A 19,399-nucleotide genomic window follows, 5' to 3' on the forward strand; every position below is an offset into this window, starting at 1 on the left:
CTTGGGTCATTAATTTAATAATCCAGGAGTCCTGGGCATATATGAACAGCCAAGTGAATAAGGTAACAAGCAATGGGGAAGATTACCTTCAGTGCGGGTGACGACAGTGATGGTTTGCATCGTGATCAGCCAGCAGCAGAGGCAGGACGTGTAGGATCAGATCCATGGCGGCAAAGGGTATGTGTTCCATTCTGCCAACTCAGGTGTGAAGGTTTACCGCCACAGTAGCTTCGGAGGGCATGCACATCCTGATTGGCACAGTGGAGAAACTGGCAGTCCTCCTTCCAACAGACGCTTTTGCCTATCCTGTCGTCAGCGCTTCGAGATTTCCTGAAGGTGACGGAAGGACCATGGCAGTCCTTCATCTATGCAATAGCCAACGTCTAAATAGGGTTGGTGGAAAGCCAAGTCAGTGGGTGTGAAGACCGCGGAAAAAGCCTCGGCAGGATCCGATCTGTACAAAATCTAAATAAGGCCCTAAGTCTCTCCACTTTCCTTTAACTGCAGTCTCCTTTTGCCAGGAAACCTTGAAAGCCTTCAGCAGGTCTTATTGAATGTATCTGGAATCACAACACCCAGTATTAGAAACACAGCAGAGGCCAGCACTTTAGAATATGATTCTTGGTCCTTGAAATGATGGTTAGTTGCTTGTGTCCTCTCATCCTACATGACAAGCTCATCATGTACATTATCCATGGGCTTTCTAGTACCAGATTGTTAGCGTCTCTTGACCTTCTTGTCTTGGGGCTGAGCATTTTAGTCAATTTTAGCAATTTCCTCTTACTGCTGGGAAAATATATCAGATAGATTTATTGTGGTCCGCAAAAGACACAGGTCTTACTTAGGAAATCATCTGAATCATCAAGGTCAGGTGGGATGGTCTACATGGCACAAACTATCACTTCAGATCCATCAAGAAACAGTGCACAAACAGGTATTCCAGCCATTATGACTTCTCCTTAGTATCATATTAAGTATGTCTAAAGATGGGGTAATCTTGCCTTTTTTACTGGTTATTTATATTCTATTGGCTGAACATTTATACTCAAGCTACTGTTGAGTACAAGGAGGGATATTGTTTTGCATTCAAAAATAGGCAAACGATAGAATTAGCATATGTACCAAAAGAAACAGTTATAACACCAGTTGAAAGTATGCGACCCAAGTTGTTTTTTAAACAAACTTTAGTATGAACAAAACTGGAACCCAAACATAATAAATTCCTGATAATTGTCTTTAATAAGTATGAAAACGTCTTCAAATGTAATGTAATAATGAATAACACAAATATATAAAATTATGTTTTATTTAATCATCACAAATAAAAAGATAGCATATTTTCATTGAATATTTATTCCTGAGGTTCTTCTACAATCATTTTATCCAGCACATCTGGTTTGTTTGGGTTGTTCTTGAGTAACCAATTCGCAAGCCATGTCTGCATCGTAAAAGAAAAATGTAAGGATATTATCACTTTGAGTTATGGAACCTCACACAGTTATTGCTTAAAAGTATCTTCAAGAGAGATAATACATTTACACATTTATATTACATTCCAGAGGAGAACTTACAAAAAACTGTTTCTAAAATACGCTCCTTCAACAGCTGCCATCAGAAATGAAAAAAATCATATGTACAATTTCTCCTTTGTGTGCATAAGTAGTAATAATGTCATAAATGTAAGTTTATGTGCGACAATGTCCCTTAAATCAGATAATTAAAACAAATTAGTAAAACAAAATATTATAATAACCTTAAATATACAAAATGGCAAAAAATACCAAGAGATTATTAAATAATTATAAAACACTTGACACTTTCACAACATCTTTAAAAACCATTAGAAACCTTGCCAGTGCATAGACTACATCCATGTATTGCATACGAAACAGGAAAACTCTAGCTGCAGATCTACAGCTAGATTCATCATTGTCCCGTTTTGCGAGTCCTTAATAGCGATTATTAAGGAATCGCTATTAAGGACTTGCAAAACGGGATTCATTCGGGAATTGCAAAAAATATTGCGATTCCTACATCTTCCTTATTTACGATTAGCAAATTGCTAATCGCAAATAAGGATGCGATTTCAAGGGTGCCAGGGGTGTCCAAAGGACACCCTGTAGCACCCTTGAAAAGCAAATGTAGCCAGGTGTTGCGCACACACATGTCCAAAGGACATGTGTGTGTGTAACATACCACCAGTTTTCGCTATTTACCACGAAGTCTGACTTCGTGGTAAATAGCGCCAAGAAATAGCGAATTCGCAAATAGAAAATGGTTAATGAATTGCATTTAAGGATTCTCAAATAGAGATTCCTTAAATATAATTCCTCGCAAATATGCGATTTCGCAATTAGCGATTTTTGCATTTGGGATGATGAATCCCAAATGCAAAAATTGCACTCGCAAAGGGCCAGATTCTCAGAATCTGGCCCTTTGCGAGCCGTTTTCGGCTTGATGAATCCAGCTGCTAGTCCTTACATTATATTTAAAAGAAAAATAGATTTTAAAATGTTACAGCATACATTTAAAAAGCAAAGACAGTCCAATATAACATTTAAAGTCATTAATTGTCTATTAAACCCATTACTACATAATCCTTCTGAGTTCTTAAAAGATGCTATCCTGGCAAGGTGCGATTGGAGTGGATGAAGACCAATTTTGAACCTTAAAGCTGTATTGCTCATTGCACGATTGGGCAACCCATGCAAAAACTGAAAGGGAGTATTGGATTCTCAGGATTCAGATAAATCAGTTGCAGAGGGTTTTTGTCTTAGATACACCAGATCTTTTTTTTCTCCAAACCAACATCCCCAGCTTCATTAATTCATCCTTTGAAAGGGCGGTAGGGAGCACAGCACTATAGTTGTTTATTTGTAGAATTTGTGCCATGTCTTGGAACAACTATTTAACCTCTTTGGCCCATCTAAGATCACTTTGTATTATTTCATATCTACATACGGTTGCTACATTTGGATGCTCAGCCTGTATTTATTTATCCCAAAATCTCATGCAGTGAACAAGAGCATTCCCTGACCATGGTTTCAACCCAGATTCCATCCTGATTGCTTCGACCATTGAACATTTCGGAAGGGAAAGCACATTCTTTAAACACAGACCTTCCATCTTTACCCATTTTTGGAATCCACTCGAACCCAGAGCCTCCTCCCTGTACAGAAATTGCCAGGCCCTCGACGCATTGCAATTGAAAACCTTCCTGTTTCATTCAACCTAAACTCCCCCCTTTTTTCCCGTGCCTCCCCCCCTCTGTCGGACCTGGTATTCTCAGCGCTTGGACGCCTCCGGGCAACAATTTGCGCTATATAAATCCGCATCAAATCAAATCAAATTGTGTGGGAACCATCTCACTGTGCTCAAACCTCAGATGGTTGAGAATGCTTTAAGTTTAATTATCTCAATGTGCAAACTTCAAGAAACAGATCTACTAAAAGTTAGCCCCAAGTACTTGTATTCTGTTACTTCCTCAACTGGAGTATTCCCAATTGTCCATCTGTTCTTTTTGCCAACTATCATAATTTTGGTTTTATCATTATGTATTACTAAATTATAACTTACACAATACTGCTTGAATCCCGTTAATTTTATTTTAAGGCCCATGTAAATTTTGTACAAGATTATTAAATCATCTGCATAAAGAAGTCGCGGGATGGACGGCCCCTTGGTTTTGGTGAACATGAATGTTTTGCCTGTCTTTGAGGCAGATTAGCTAAATATAATGTGAAAAGTGCTGGGACCAACACACACCCCAGGCGCAAAGAATTCTCTATATTAACGTTCTTTCAGAGACCACTCCCCTCCCCTTCGTCCACTGTTACTCTGGCCCAATTATTTGTGTGGCTTTCTCTCAAAATTTCTAAAATATCTCCAGGGATTTCCATAATTTTTAATTTTGACCACAATGTTTCATTGTTTACCTGGTTGGATACTGTTCGAAAATCAACAAAACAAGTGTAAAACACTACCCCCACTTAAATGGCTTAACGAATAATTGCCCAAAGGCTAAAGCAATGATCAATAGTAGAATGACCTTCTTTGAAACTGCCCTGCACTACTGGAATCAAATTCCCCTCTTCAATCTATATTCTAAGACTACGCAATAGTATTTTTTCATATATCTTCGCCCCTACATCTGTAAGGCTGATTAGCTTGTAGTTTGTGGGAGCCACAGGGTCACCCTTTTTATGTAAGGACTTAATATAATCCCCTTTCCAATTTGAAGGGTAAACATCTGTAACTGTAAAAGCTTTATATGCCTCAGAGATAAATTTTATACACCTGCCCAAATTAGATTTAGTTAATATTGCTGTTATTGCTGGTAGATCTTCGGGACCTGCGGCTCGAGTGAACCTGATTTTAGTTAATGTATCTTTTACTGATTAAACAAAAAAAGAGCGCTAGGGCCTCATCATCTTGAGGGCTAATAACCTTGGGGGCAATGTCTCGCTTTTCCTTAAATAAAGTAAACTCTTCTCATGTTTTCTGAGGCACCATACTATCTTTATGTGTATCATTCCCTAGGTACCATATCTTACCATCCTCCAAAAAATGTAACAACTTTTCGTAGAAGTGCTGACCACTTCCTCCCAATTCTCCTTATTCAATATTGACTAATTATGTCTAATTCTATTTTGATACTGTTTTTGCAGTCTGCAAAAAACAGAGGCGTCTTTGATAGTCTTTTAAAAACTTCCTTAACTTTTGTTCATCAATTCACTGTGACCATCTACTCTTTTTGAATGAATGAATGCGGATTTATAGAGCGCATAGTAACCCGGAAGCATCCCGGCGGTCAATTGAACTAAGCAGCATTACTTTCATAGATTTCTTCTGCCAGTCATTAACCAAACAGGCAGCCAAAGATTTTATGGTATCCAAGTACTTATTTACAAGGTCCCCGTCATGTGATTGTAGGAAATATGGATCAATATTGTTTAGTAAATCTGTACCCTTGTAAGCGTATTGTGATTTCCGAGACGTTTTGTGATTTCCGAGAACAGGACTGTTTGCCTGATGTAACAGGGCAGCCAAACAAAACCGATCAACTTCTTTATGATTCTCATTTCCCATCAACACCATAAGGGTTCAGTGGGGAATATTTGAAGAATGGCTGGCCCTATAAAATCAATATGATATATAATTGTGTTTCTACACCAGTCAGTGTTTTGCCGTTCAGATACAATGATCACTCATTTAAGTTACTTTACCATATCTATTGGTGGCCATGCTTTTTTTCTAAGGGGGCATGCAGAGGAGGACCAACTGCAAATCTAACATCAACTTGTCCTATAAAATGGCACCTGAGATGATGACGAACTGTTAAGGATGTGAGAACCCTTAATACAAAAAAACAACACTCGCAGAAGTGATGTAAACACTTAAGCGCACTTTACCCCCAAAAGACCTGGAGGAGAACTGTGGAACGGAAAAGAAGGGGCTGAATCACAGCAGGGTTACAGAAACTTGCTCAAGATAAACAGAAGAGGAGGTCCTTCCATGCTGCCCTATGTATCAGCTGGCATACCGGGCAATAGATAGACCTTTACCCCCAACAGTAGCGCTGCAAGGATGCCCGTAGCCACAGTGTAAGCATGAAAATGGCCTCTTTTACAGTTGCCGGGAAGGAAAATACAGCCGTTGTCAGCGTTCAAAGAGCCCCGCAGAGCTCTGGGCCCCAGTGCCACAGAAACAATGGTAGCTAAGTCCCTGTGCCGCCCCCCTCCACCCCCCAACTTCACGAAAAGAACATCATCGGAAGGAAATAAGAACAGAGCCTATGCACCTGCAGAACACATGAGATACATACAATTGGATCAGCAGGCTTATGTTTGCACAGCGCCGTCAGGCCAGCCAGCAGTGTAGGATTTACAAAGAGGCTCAGGTAGTCTTTGGCAGCTTGCCCAACTGGAATTGGTTCAATAATCACTGAAAAAAAAGAGAAACGCTTGTTAATTGGCTCCACTTATGCAAAAAAGAAAAAAGGCTTTTAATTCTTGGCACCAGTAAATACAAAAATGTGTTCTTTGCTTTATTAAATCACAGATTTGTCATTTGTGAGTTCGGGAAGCGGAGAAGAGAGGAGCTTCTTTCATTCTGCTAACCGCCATGTTTTATTTGATCCTAATGATGGCGTCTTGTATTATTTAAGCTTTGTTAAGCTGGTTTTTCTTTAAACATCAAGGAGCACAAGGAAGCACGCACGTATTTAGCTGAAAGAGCGCAGGCAGAAGAAAAACAGACAAAACGAAAATCTTTAATTCAATGCAACTTAACCTTAAGGAAATCAAAGCTCATAATATGAGAGAAGCAGTTTAAATATTAAAGATGGCAGACCTGCCAACCCACAGAATAGCAAGGGGGTGTTATCACATTTGTACGTGGCATACCCTTCCAAGTAAGGGAATGCATTTGCACCCATTATGGATGCAGTAGTAGAAGCAAAACAGCTGTTGAGACGCTCACTCATTGGGAACCACATGTTAGGTGCGCACAGTCAGCGTGCCCCCTGAGGGTGCAGTTTAGAGTAAGCATAGGGGATCAAGAGACTACTCAGGAAAACACCTGCAGGTGAGCGAAGTCACACACTTCACCGGAAAGAGGGGGTAGGGGGTCCGTGCTCCCTCTTAAAGAGGGGGCAGAGATTTCAGAACTGTCAAACTTAGTTTTCGAATTAATCGCAGCCACTGGCAAATAGTTAGGTCGCATCCCAGTCAATTGTTATTTTGTACACCATGTCACCTCAGTTTCGACCCAACCATATGCAAATCAGTGTTGACCCTTCTCCAATGGGAACCGTCCAGTCAAAACTGTCAGCTCAGGACCTCCATGAACCGGAACACTGGAAACCTAGGTAGGGCAAGTTTTGCCCAGACTTGGGCTCATCTGCCAGGAATAGCTTTGATCCAGGGACACAATGTGCAAGGCACCCACGTCTGGGCATACTCTTCCCACTTAGGGTGACACACTGAAGTATACAAAAAGTGATCGATGGAATGCTGGAATTAAACTCAGCCACTGGTAATTACTCTGGGGCAACATCCCTTACTGAGGTGGCATGGGGTGCAAACTAATGATGGACTGGGATGTGGCTCCTAGTAACTGACAGTGGCGAGATTAATTCAAGCATTCCATTAATCCCTTTTTGTATAATTTAGTACTCACGGGACAGGGCATTGTTTTTATTAATCGGGTGCACTGTCCCCAACTTTGCTGGGTGCACCAGTATAAGCTGCACTGCGGCACAGGTGTGTACGCTGCCATTTCGTTGTTGTGTATCCCAGCCCGTCCCCCCACCACGCCCCCGCCTCCCAGCTGACCCCTCCTCCCACTGGAAGTGAAGAGCTGACCCGACCGATCCTTTGCTGTGACCATTCCTGACCCTATCAGAGACGGTCGCTCCCCTCCTGCCCTTCCGACTGGTATCGTAGCGCTTTGCTGAACGTGCCTTGAATCTTATAAACTTAGCGCTCTGTTTTGCAAGCAGCGTTTCGGGGCCTGAAATAATTTAATACTACACTCTGCAAAGCAGCGTTTTGGTGCCTCATTTAATCGGACCCTGCATTAATATTGCGCTTTGTTGCCTAGCAGCGCTTTGGGGACTGAAGTAATTTGTCATATCCATAACTGCAGTAATTGTTATAGCGCTCCGCTGCCAGCATTGTTTGGCATAGCGCTAGTTACTAAGTGCGTCCCATTTCCCTTTTGGCTCGCTGCCATTTCGTTGTTGTGTATCCCAGCCCGTCCCCCCACCACGCTCCCGCCTCCCAGCTGACCCCTCCTCCCACTGGAAGTGAAGAGCTGACCCGACCGATCCTTTGCTGTGACTATTCCTGACCCCATCAGAGACGGTCGCTCCTCTCCTGCCCTTCCGACTGGTATCGTAGCGCTTTGCTGAACGTGCCTTGAATCTTATAAACTTAGCGCTCTGTTTTGCAAGCAGCGTTTCGGGGCCTGAAATAATTTAATACTACACTCTGCAAAGCAGCGTTTTGGTGCCTCATTTAATCTGACCCTGCATTAATATTGAGCTTTGTTGCCTAGCAGCGCTTTGGGGACTATAGTAATTTGTCATATCCATAACTGCAGTAATTGTTATAGCGCTCCGCTGCCAGCATTGTTTGCCATAGCGCTAGTTACTAAGTGCGTCCCATTTCCCTTTTGTCTCGCTGCCATTTCGTTGTTGTGTATCCCAGCCCGTCCCCCCACCACGCTCCCGCCTCCCAGCTGACCCCTCCTCGCCCCTCCCCTTCCACCATCCATTTATGACAGATGGACCTACGCGCAGCGTTCACGCCCAGCGGTCGCGCCCCAGTCGCGCCGAAGGTGCGCCAAAGGTAAGCCCGTCTACGCCCGTCCGCGCCTGGACCGCGCCCAGCGCCAGACCCCCTGGACCCCGCATCACCCACCCCTCCCGCATTACATACGATGCCTCCACCCTCTTAGCACTTAACCCTGGCCGACTCACTAACTGCGCCCAAGCAGCACCAGGACACATCCATGGACCCTTCACCTGCCACTCCTGCAAATTCACCTGCATCAAGACCCACACCAATCCCACAAATACCAAACAGAGATCCAACACCAACCACCTGAAATGCATCCTTCTCAACACCCGCTCGGTTCACAAACACGCCATCGACCTCTGGAACCTACTCGACACCATTTCTCCGGACATCGCCTTCCTAACAGAAACCTGGATGAATGCCTCTTCAGCTCCAGACATCACCATAGCCATCCCGGACGGCTATAAGATCATCCGTAAGGACCGCACCATCCAAACAAGTGGAGGCATCGCCATCGTCCACAAGAACACCATCCGCGTCACAACCAGCTCAGAAGCCAACCTCGCTATCGCCGAACACCTTCACTTCCAGATCCACACCGACCCCAAGACCACACTCAGAGGCACCCTCCTCTACAGGCCACCAGGACCCCGTACAAAATTCAGCGAAGATATCACTGACTTCATCACCCCACACGCCCTCCCCTCCGAGGACTACATTCTACTGGGAGACCTCAATTTCCATCTGGAAAAGAGCAACGACAGGAACACTACCACCCTTCTGGATAATCTCGCCAATCTCGGACTCAAACAACTTGTTAACACCCCCACACACTATGCAGGACACACACTCGACCCTATCTTCACTTCCAGTAAGTATATCTCCTTCACTCACACCACACCCCTCCACTGGACGGACCACAGTTGCATCCACTTCATCTTCAATAAGACCACGATCCACAACCACCCTCAACCAACTCTGCGAAGAAACTGGAACAAAATCACCATCGACCAGATCTCCACATCGCTTCTTCAAAAACCCCCTGCCTATTCAACGAACCCTAACCAAGCCGCCATCAACCTCACACAATGGTTAACCCAAACCGCCGACAAACTAGCACCCTTGAAAAAACATCAAATCAAGCAAGGAAGCAAGAACGCCCCCTGGTTCAACGATGACCTTAAGAAATCCAAGAAGCTCTGTCGTTCCCTTAAGAAAACTTGGAAAAAAGACCCAAACACTATCACCCTAGCCGCCTTCAAAAACGCCACCCGCAAACACCACCAACTAATCCGGACAACCAAGAAATCAGCGCTCAAAGACCGACTAGACAACAACACCCACAACAGCAAGGAACTTTTCAACATCATCAAAGAATTCACCAACCCCAACGCCAGCTCAAACGACATCACCCCCTCTCAAGTCCTCTGCGACTCCCTCGCCTCATTTTTCCATGACAAAATCGCCGACATTCATAACAGCTTTGACAACCAACCCGCAAACCAGTCCATCCCACTCACCTCCGAACCTGTACCTCCTCCGAATAACCTTTTCGACTGGAACCCAATCACCACAGAAGACACAATTCGCCTGATGAACTCCATCCACTCAGGATCCCCTACCGACCCATGCCCCCATCACATCTTCAACAAAGCAGACTCCATCATCGCACCCCATCTCCGAGACGTCATCAACTGCTCTCTCAACTCCGCCACATTCCCAGAAAGCTGGAAACACGCCGAACTCAGCGCCCTTCTGAAGAAACCCACAGCTGACCCCACCGAACTCAAAAACTACCGCCCCATCTCGCTCCTCCCATTCCCTGCCAAAGTCATTGAGAAAGCCATCAACAATCAGCTCGCCGCCTTCCTCGAAACCAACAAATCACTCGACCCCTCACAGTCTGGCTTCCGAGCCAAACACAGCACCGAGACCGCCCTCATCGCAGCAACAGACGACATTCGAAAACTACTGGACAACGGAGACACAGTCGCCCTCATCCTCCTTGACCTCTCTGCAGCCTTCGACACAGTCTGCCATAGCACCCTGATACAACGCCTCAGAAACATCGGAATTCAAGGAAAAGCATTGGACTGGATCATCTCGTTCCTCGCTGGAAGAACTCAGAGAGTTCGCCTTCCCCCTTTTAAGTCAGACGCCACCGAAGTCATCTGCGGCGTCCCGCAAGGATCATCACTCAGCCCCACCCTCTTCAACGTCTACATGAGCCCCCTCGCAAACATCGCACGTCAACACAACCTCAACATCATCTCCTACGCTGATGACACTCAGCTGATCCTCTCACTCACCAAAGACCCAATCACCGCCAAAACCAACCTACATGAAGGGATGAAAGAAGTAGCCGAGTGGATGAAACACAGCCGGCTGAAACTGAACTCGGACAAAACGGAAGTCCTCATCTTAGGTGCAGCCCCTTCCGCCTGGGACGACTCTTGGTGGCCAACGGCCCTAGGAAAAGCCCCCATACCAACGGACCACGCACGGAACCTGGGCATCATCCTGGACTCCTCACTCTCGATGACCAGACAAGTCAACGCTGTCTCATCATCATGCTTCAACATCCTACGCATGCTCAAAAAAACATTTCGCTGGATCCCCACCGAAACAAGAAAAACTGTCACCCACGCACTGGTTACAAGCCGTCTGGACTACGGAAACACCCTTTACGCCGGTTCCACCGCAAAACTGCAGAAAAAACTCCAACGCATCCAAAATGCTTCAGCCAGACTCATACTAGACATCCCCCGCACAGACCACATTTCCGTCCACCTGAAAGACCTTCACTGGCTCCCCGTCAACAAGAGGATAACGTTCCGTCTCCTCACCCACGCACACAAAGCCCTATACGAACTTGGACCTGATTGTCTCAACACGCGCCTTTCCTTTTACTCCCCCACCCGCCAGCTGCGTTCGTCCAACCAAGCCCTCGACGCTGTTCCGCGCTTCCATAAAGCCACCATGGGGGGAAGATCCTTCTCCTACTTAGCGGCCAAAACCTGGAATTCCCTTCCCATCCACCTCCGCCTTACTCAAAACCACCTAGCCTTCAGAAAACAGCTTAAAACCTGGATATTCGATAAGTAAACCTCCCTCCCCTTCCTCAAGCGCCTTGAGACCCTCTGGGTATGTAGTGCGCTATATAAATTCTGACTTGACTTGACTTGGTATTTGGCAAATATGTAACTGTTTCCAGCTCCCAAAGAAGGCTGGGCGCCGGTCTGGGGAGAAGGCCTTTTGGAGCCCCTCCATGAAATCTTAATTCACCAGGATTGTGATATGAAATGTACTTTCTAAAAGGCACAATAGAAGCTTGATTTAGCCAAATAAAGAAGAAAAGTTAGTGTCTCTTCCTGAGGTTATATTAAATTAACCTGCTTCTTGAGACCCAGGATGAAGAATATTTTCCACTTGAAGGATTATAATCTTGTGAAAGGGATCTTTGCCTCCCTAATGATCTGGCATCCTGGATCAGAGATCTGGACTTGAACAGCAACCACCAGCAATGTTTATGAGATAGAAGGGGATTATTGGAGAACCACCAAGGCACAGCCAATCCCAATTCATCAGATCATATTCGCCCTGTGGTGCTTAAGGGCCGGCTTTAGAGCCACTGGCGCCCTGTGCAAAAGACGTTTTTTAGCACCCCTCATGACCTCCATCTCAACTGAGTCCCTCCCTACCACCATCCAATAGTGTCCCACATCTCTCCATAGCTCCTCTCTCACATGAAATTCATTTGTTTAATAGCGCTTCTCATACCAATATAGGATGGCAGCATGCTTTACATCACACACATATTATACAGAGACAATGAATCATATGTATGTAAATCAGCCTATAGGAATTGCTACTTTTGACAATTAGGTGTGGGAGCCTCCATACTAGTAGGCAGTATATTTTGAGAGTGTTTGCAGAAGCGCAAACCCAGGATTTAAAACGCCCCACAGTAGTTGGGGTAGGCTTTATTAACAAGAATGTATTTCTACCAACCAAAACAAACCCTTCTTAACAACATTACCATTATGAAAGACTGGGGTATAACGCATAAAGTTCTAACCTATACCATGCAGTTTGCATGCAGCTCTTTGATGACAGTTCATACGTTACGGTGTTATAGTATGATTGTAATTTATGAACTGCATGTCTGTGACAAAAGAAGTAACGCACTGAGGTATCAACATAAAATACAGTTCTGTAATTTGCAGGGGACACATTCTTTGCAGCACGCCTTTTAACACTCTATGCTTCTTTTTGATGAGACATAAGTGCCACTAGACAAAACTCCGATCTCTCTACAGCAGGTATATTATTCACCAAAGTTATCTTGACATATTTAATCAATCAAAGATAAGCTTTATTCGACAATACATGTCATAAAAGCATTGATCATAAAATACTTTTTAAAAGAATAACAATGAGTTAAGATGTTATAAAATGTATTCAAATAATGGTAAGTAAATCCCAGTTCAACCTAATACATTATAATAAAACAGATTCGTAAGATAGAAAGCAGCAACGTGGATATTATCAAACTAAGGCATTAAGGGCCATATGTATGAAGGTACCGATTTGTGATTCTGAAATAGCGATTTTTAAGAAATCACTATTTCAGAATCGCAAATTGGTATGTATGTACAAATTCGCAATTGTTTAGCGAATTCTTAGTATTCCTTAATTGCGATTAGCAAATTGCGAATCGCAATTAAGGAATACTTTCCCATTCATTTCTATGGGACAGGAGGCCCATAGGAATGAATGGGAAGGTATTCTCAATTTTGCGATTCGCAATTTGAAAATCGCAAATTGAGAATAATTTCAAGGGTGCAGGGTTGTCCAAAAGACACCCTGTTGCACCCCTGAAATATGCATGGGTGCACATGTGGCGCACATACATGCCCTAAGGGCATGTATGTACGTCACATGGCACTTTGAAAAATGCTGAAATGTGCATTTTTCAAGGAATTCGCAACTTACCACCAACTAGAAGTTGGTGGTAATTTGCGATTCCTTAAGGGCATTTAGCAAATTTTTTTTGCTTCATACACTGCATTTAAGGAATCGCAAAATTTGCGATTCCTTAAATGCAATTGCAAAATAAGGAATCGCAAATTTTGTGATTCCTTATTTTGCAACAGATTTTACTTTATACATACCATTTTGCGAATTTCGGCCTTTGCGAATGCGAATTTGCTTCATACATATGGCCCTAGGATCTTTAAAAGCCACACAGCTCAATATTAGAAGTCTAATTTCACATCCACAGGTCGCGTCAGTCCAAGTTTAATTATTTGCAGTCAGTTATTTGGATCTTATAGTCCACATCCATCTCAAGAGCTTTGCTACCGGATTTGCATGATGGAGTAATGGATCAGTACGCAAAATTCTCAGGGCGCCACTACTTGAACGGACACCCACATTCCTGCAAATCTGCACCAGCCCTAGATGACATTTTCATTGTTGCCAGACACACAGGGAACTTTGCAGCAAGTGCTTTTAGACCTATAAGTTATTTATAAATACAGCGTTCCCCTGCCCCCAGATTAGTGCCAGGTTCAACTGCAGCAGTTGCACCGCCCTAAAGCTGGCCCAGGTTCAGCTTCATTATTAGGAGGAGCGCAATCGGTGGAAAAGCATATAGATATTTCCTGGAACAATTTGTCAACAGGGCATTCCCCAGGATTTTGGTTCTGTGATTCAGAAGGTGAAACTATGGCATACAGCATTTTTGCTGTTGCTAACAGATCTACCCAAAGCAACAAAGATCTATAAGAGTGCTCTTGTGTAAGACACATTCATGCTCATCCTGTGGAAATCTGTTCTAAGTCACACGGACGATCATAAGTCTAGGTTTTCAAGAAGTGCAACAATGTCCATCTGAGAGTCCTGGTTACCAACATTTTCTGTTAGTAAACAATATTGTTCTGGCCTGAGCAGGAGCACTGTATAGTCCCCCTGGCAAAGGAGGAAGGAAAGGAAGATAAGAAAATTCAGCCTCCTACATCCTCATGAGTCTGAGAGCCTCATACAGATCCCAGGAAAAGGTGGGGAGTTTGAGGACAAAGCATGAGCTGAAGGGTAGGCAAAGTCAAGGCAGGGTAGTCTGCTTAATAACCTGCCTGGCCTGTGGCACTAGTACAACATACATCCACAAGTTAGTTCTTTGAAAGGGAGTCACTGAGCAAGTGCTCGGTCAATGGACATCACACCAGGACTGCATGAACCACAAATATGTTGGGTGGCTGCATGGTGCTCATGTGTGTGCCCACTTTAGTTGGCCAGTGACTGAAACGTCCAAGCTTATCCTCACCCTGAGTGGACAACGCAGCAACAAGCATTTGTACTGTAGCCACCAGCGTCCGATGATGTCTTTCCGATGAAGACTAACATGGCCATGGCGAGACCAAGCAAGGCGAAAACATCAGTTACCTAGAGGTTGCAGGTTGCACAGTGCTGTGGGGTCAGTCCGTGGATAAAAACAACACCTGTGCACTTCTTTGGCGTGGCGTTTATCATCCACAGAGAATGTCAACCAGACTACCAAACTCTCCCCTGCCCTTAAGTCTCTGATAGTTTTTTTTATGTGGACTGCTGAGGTGACTTGCAACATGTAACTGTGAACGTCTCCTGTTTAAAAAAAGAAAGGTGTAGTGCCATTTTGATATCTGCTGAAGGAGCAGCATGGACACGCCCTACAGTAAGACTTTTCTCCCCAGATGCCAATTTACAAGCAGGGAAGGCTTTAGACTGCAGAAAACATTCTAGGATTACTTTGCTTTTACATGTGGCCTTCTTTGCCTTTTATCAATGACTGATATGTGTATTAATAAGGAAGCTGCATGACATTTTAAGTCACTGTAAAATCACCATGTTGTCTGGCCTAAATGGGTTCAACACAGCCAATAAAAGAGGACAGCGAGGGGGGGGGGGTAATTGACTTTTACTAGTATCTCACAACCTAGTACAGAGTATAATGATTTGAAAACAATAGACTAACTCCAGGCTATTCGTCCTTCTTTCAAAGGTTCTGTAAAATGAAGACCGGTGTCTGTCAGATCTTGTCGTGGAGACTCCTCCCTTTTTCTGGGCCACAGTAAAAAGAATAAAATAAAATCTAACAAGAAATGTCTTACTTGCTCTCCATGTCCAGTCCACTTCTTTGGTTGCTTTTAAGACTTCCTCCTGACTCTAATCAGCAAATTATTTATTTGGTTAAACCTCCCTAGAATCTTTTAGTGCCCCTGTTAACACTTGCGGATTGCTGTCTTCCTTAACCAGCTCATCCTGGTCATCTGTCCACTCAGTTGGCTTGATTATCACCACAGTCTCTGCTCAATTTTATCTCTCACTAAGATTTTTCGGGTTAAGACTGGCCCCTTATTCTCTCCCTGCCCGTCCGCATTTCAAAATGCCCACTCATTCAGATTTATACACCCTACCCCACAGGGGTCAGCAGAAATTAAATACACCCTCGTTGAGAAAAAGGATGCACACACATACACACACACACACACATTTATTTATTTTAGCTATACTACTATTATAAAGAGAGAACTGGGAACCTTTGAGGCGGGTAAACTCGGGAACCACAGTGCCAATCCAAACACCCAATACATCATTGGAATTGTCAGGGTAAGCAGATGGACATAGGTTATATACCAAAAAAATATATATGTTAGAAGGGCAAAGTACGTTCTTTGCCAAAGTAGTCCCTTGGAAGTAGCCCTATCTCCGAGGTGGGCGTGTGCGCTAACGACGTACGTGCTGACACCATGGGTCAGACATTTTGGTAAAGTAAACAGGTCGGCCAGGAGCCAGGAGCGCGAGAAGGAGCGGCCAGGAGCGCGGAACCGACACCCTGCGAGGTCCGACATGCCCAGGGGTAGGAGCGGCCAGGAGCGCGGGGAGGAGCGGCCAGGAGCGCGGAACCGACACCCAACATCGACATGCCCAGGGGTGCAAGAATGCTGCTGGAGTGCCCGTGTCCGGGGTGCGCGATGCTGGCCGCTCCTCCCCGCGCTCCTGGCTGCTCCTCGCAAAGCCTACCAGGACAACGTCGGGACGGGCTGCTGATCTGACGTTTCCGTAGTGCGGTGAAGTTTGGCGGACAGCCCTGGCTGGGCCCCAGAGGCTGAGGAGCGGCGGCGCCCGCGGTGGGCTGAGGTAGGTGAGTGTGACCCGGTCTTTGGCCCACGGCTGCAGAGCTGGTTGGGGGCCTGGGATTGAGGGCCATGAAGGTGGCGGTTGCGCTCCGGGGGACTGCGCTGTGAGCCTGATTGCCCCCGGACAACGTCGGGATGAGCTGCTAGTAGTCTAATAAAGCTCATAGCTCCCCAAAAAGGGTTACCCGGCGCTAAGCATGACAAAAAAAACAGAGTGCCAAGTAGTATAGGTATGTCTTCAAGCCTTTGTGGAACACAAGCAGAGAAGTGGAGTGGTGTGGCTCACTGGTTAGAGGCGGCAGACCCGTAAGCAGAGAACGGCCCGGGACCAGGGTTCAATTCCCGGCGCGGCAGGGTCGTGGACCAGGGTCAAAACGGACTCGATAATTCTTGCCTCGGTGCCTACTCTAACCAGGGAACACACTCGGCAACTCTGGGCATTAAGCTTGCCTCATCTCTACAACGGCCCCCCACAGACGCCGGGGATGCCTGGTTTCATCTTGGAGATACCCAGAAAGGGACCATCTCACAGGGAAAACCAGGACGGGTTCCCCAGCGGTCTTCAGCGCCAGGATACTCCATGGAGTCGCAGTGCGCTTTACAAGTACATCCACAAGTACAGTCCCTGAGGGATTTGGGAAGGGAGTGCCACAGTCTTGGACCCAGCACTGTGAAAGAACACCCTCCCATCCGGGCCCGATGGAACTTGCATACAATACAAAAGGCCAGGATAGAAGATCTCAAGGAACAAGAAGGGATGTAAGGTATCACTAGGTCCTGAATGTAACGTGGAGCTATTCTAGCTTTGGCCTTAAACATGTAGCAGAGTGCCTTAAATTGAATCTGTTTAGAGACTGTGAGCCAATGCAGCTCAAAGAAGAGATGTGAGACTGAAGCATGCTTAGGAAGCCCATGCAGCAATCTGTCTGCCTTCTTCTAGAGCATCACCAATTTCAGCACAGCTAAACAAGTGGAGGTGACTTTAAACACCCGATGTTCCATCAACAGTTTTTTGTCAAGAACAAAACCTAGGTTCTTAACCTTGGAAGAAAGAATGGGTAAAAGTCCTAAAGTGTCGAGCCATTGTTGGGGGCCCTAAAGTTGAGCGTGCTTACACAGGACCATAACCGTGTGTGTATATATATATATATATATATATATATATATATATCACAGCTCCTCTGCCAGACCAAAGTCGACACACCAGCACTCTCAGTAAGTTAAACCCAGTTAGGTTTATTGCACAAAAAAAGTAAATACGCGTTTCGGCACTTGCCTTCGTCATATATATTATATATATATATATATATATATATATATATATATATATATATATAGAGAGAGAGAGAGAGAGAGAGAGAGAGAGAGAGAGAGAGAGAGAGAGAGAGAGAGAGAGAGAGAGAGAGAGAGAGAGAGAGAGAGAGAGAGAGAGAGAGAGAGAGAGAGAGAGAGAGAGAGAGAGAGAGAGATATATTCACTGAAAAAACTAAAGGTTACCGGGACGTTACAGTTAAGCTCAGATATCACTCATGCGAAACCAGTGAAATTCAGCAGTTATAGTTAGGTGACCTAACTATAACTCACGTCCGCAATGAACTGTGTATGACCTCACATATCATATCACTCATGACATGGTCAGTGACATAACTGATTACATCACTGATGACATCTCAAATGACATCACTGATGACATTATCCAGTGATTGTGAGTGTTTTTAAAAAGTTTATGAGTTTTAAACATGTATACCAAGGTGTAATGGTGAATCAGTGGGTGTATGAGTGCCTGTATGAATGAATCAGTGGGTGCATGGCTGACAGTATAAGTGAGTGGTTAGGTGTCTCAGTGAATGTATGGGTGAGTGACTGGTTGTGTGAATGTTTGTATCAGTCAGTCAGCTGGTATCTAAGTGGCTGTATGGGTGTGTGAGTGGGTACTTGAGTGGCTGTATGGGTAAGTGATTGCTTGTAGAGTACCTGTATGGGTGTCTGAGTGTCTGTGTGGGTGGGTGAGGGTGTATGTGACTGCCTGTATGGATACGTGAGTAGGTTTGTCAGTGGCAGTTGGGTTATTGAGTATGTGTGTGGGGAGCAGTATGGGTGACTGAGTGTGTGTAAGGCTGTGTGGTTGAGTGAGAAGATGCGTCAGCAGTACATGGGTGAGTAACTGGGTTTGTGAAAGGCAGTATAGGGGAGTGATGGGGTGTATGTGTGAGTGAGTGAATGTGAGAGTGGCTGTATCAGTGAGTATGTGCTTGTGTCACTGACTGTACAGATGAGTGAGTATATGATTAATTGAGCATGTGTGTGTAACTGTATGTGTGAGTAAGTGGCTGTGTAATTGGCTGTATGGGCGAGTGACTAGGTGTATGAGTAGCTCTATGGCTGACTGACTCTGTTTGTGAGTGGCTGTATGGGTGTATTAGTGGATATGTCAGTTGCTGTAATAATGAGTAAGTGGGTGTATGAGTGGATATATGTGTAGATCTATGAATCAGTGAGTGGGTGTGTAAGTACTGGTATGGGCCTGTGAATGGGTATGTGAATGGTTGTGTGGGAGTGGGTGTGTGAAAGGTTCTAGGAACGTGTGAGTTGGTACGTTAGTGATTCTGTAGATGATTTAATCAGTGATGTAATTTGAGGTTTCATGAGTGATGTCATCAGTGATGCTGAATTTCACTGGTTTTGAATGAGTGAAATCTGAGCCTAACTTTGACGTCCCTGTATCCTTTGTTTTTTCAGTGAATTTTTAAGTTTTTAGGTCTCGCCTGGCATTAGCAGCACGCACGCGCTGCGCTCGCCATGCGAGAGCCTTTTGAAATCAATATGGATTCCAAAGCGTGCACGGGGACGGACAGAAGAAGTGCACACGTGGCATTTCTGAGCGCTTTCACTTTTTTTTACTGGGAAATACACGTGACA

General features: G+C 44.8%; 1 protein-coding gene across 2 annotated transcripts in view; it reads right to left on the minus strand.

The window, feature by feature from the left end:
• Positions 1 to 1,290: 1,290 nt before the first annotated feature.
• The window catches only part of NME5 (NME/NM23 family member 5), a 140,236-nt gene continuing 122,127 nt past the window's right edge, over positions 1,291 to 19,399 (minus strand). For both annotated transcript variants that reach the window (XM_078650683.1, XM_078650684.1), the window contains exons 5-6: positions 5,825 to 5,943; positions 1,291 to 1,438 (exon numbers count right to left, since the gene is read on the minus strand). In XM_078650683.1, the coding sequence (XP_078506809.1) occupies positions 1,352 to 1,438; positions 5,825 to 5,943 (206 nt within the window). In that variant the 3' untranslated portion in view covers positions 1,291 to 1,351. The remainder of the gene's footprint in view (positions 1,439 to 5,824; positions 5,944 to 19,399) is intronic.

The sequence above is a fragment of the Lissotriton helveticus genome, chromosome 7 (genome assembly GCF_964261635.1).
Source record: "Lissotriton helveticus chromosome 7, aLisHel1.1, whole genome shotgun sequence".
Taxonomy (NCBI): domain Eukaryota; kingdom Metazoa; phylum Chordata; class Amphibia; order Caudata; family Salamandridae; genus Lissotriton; species Lissotriton helveticus.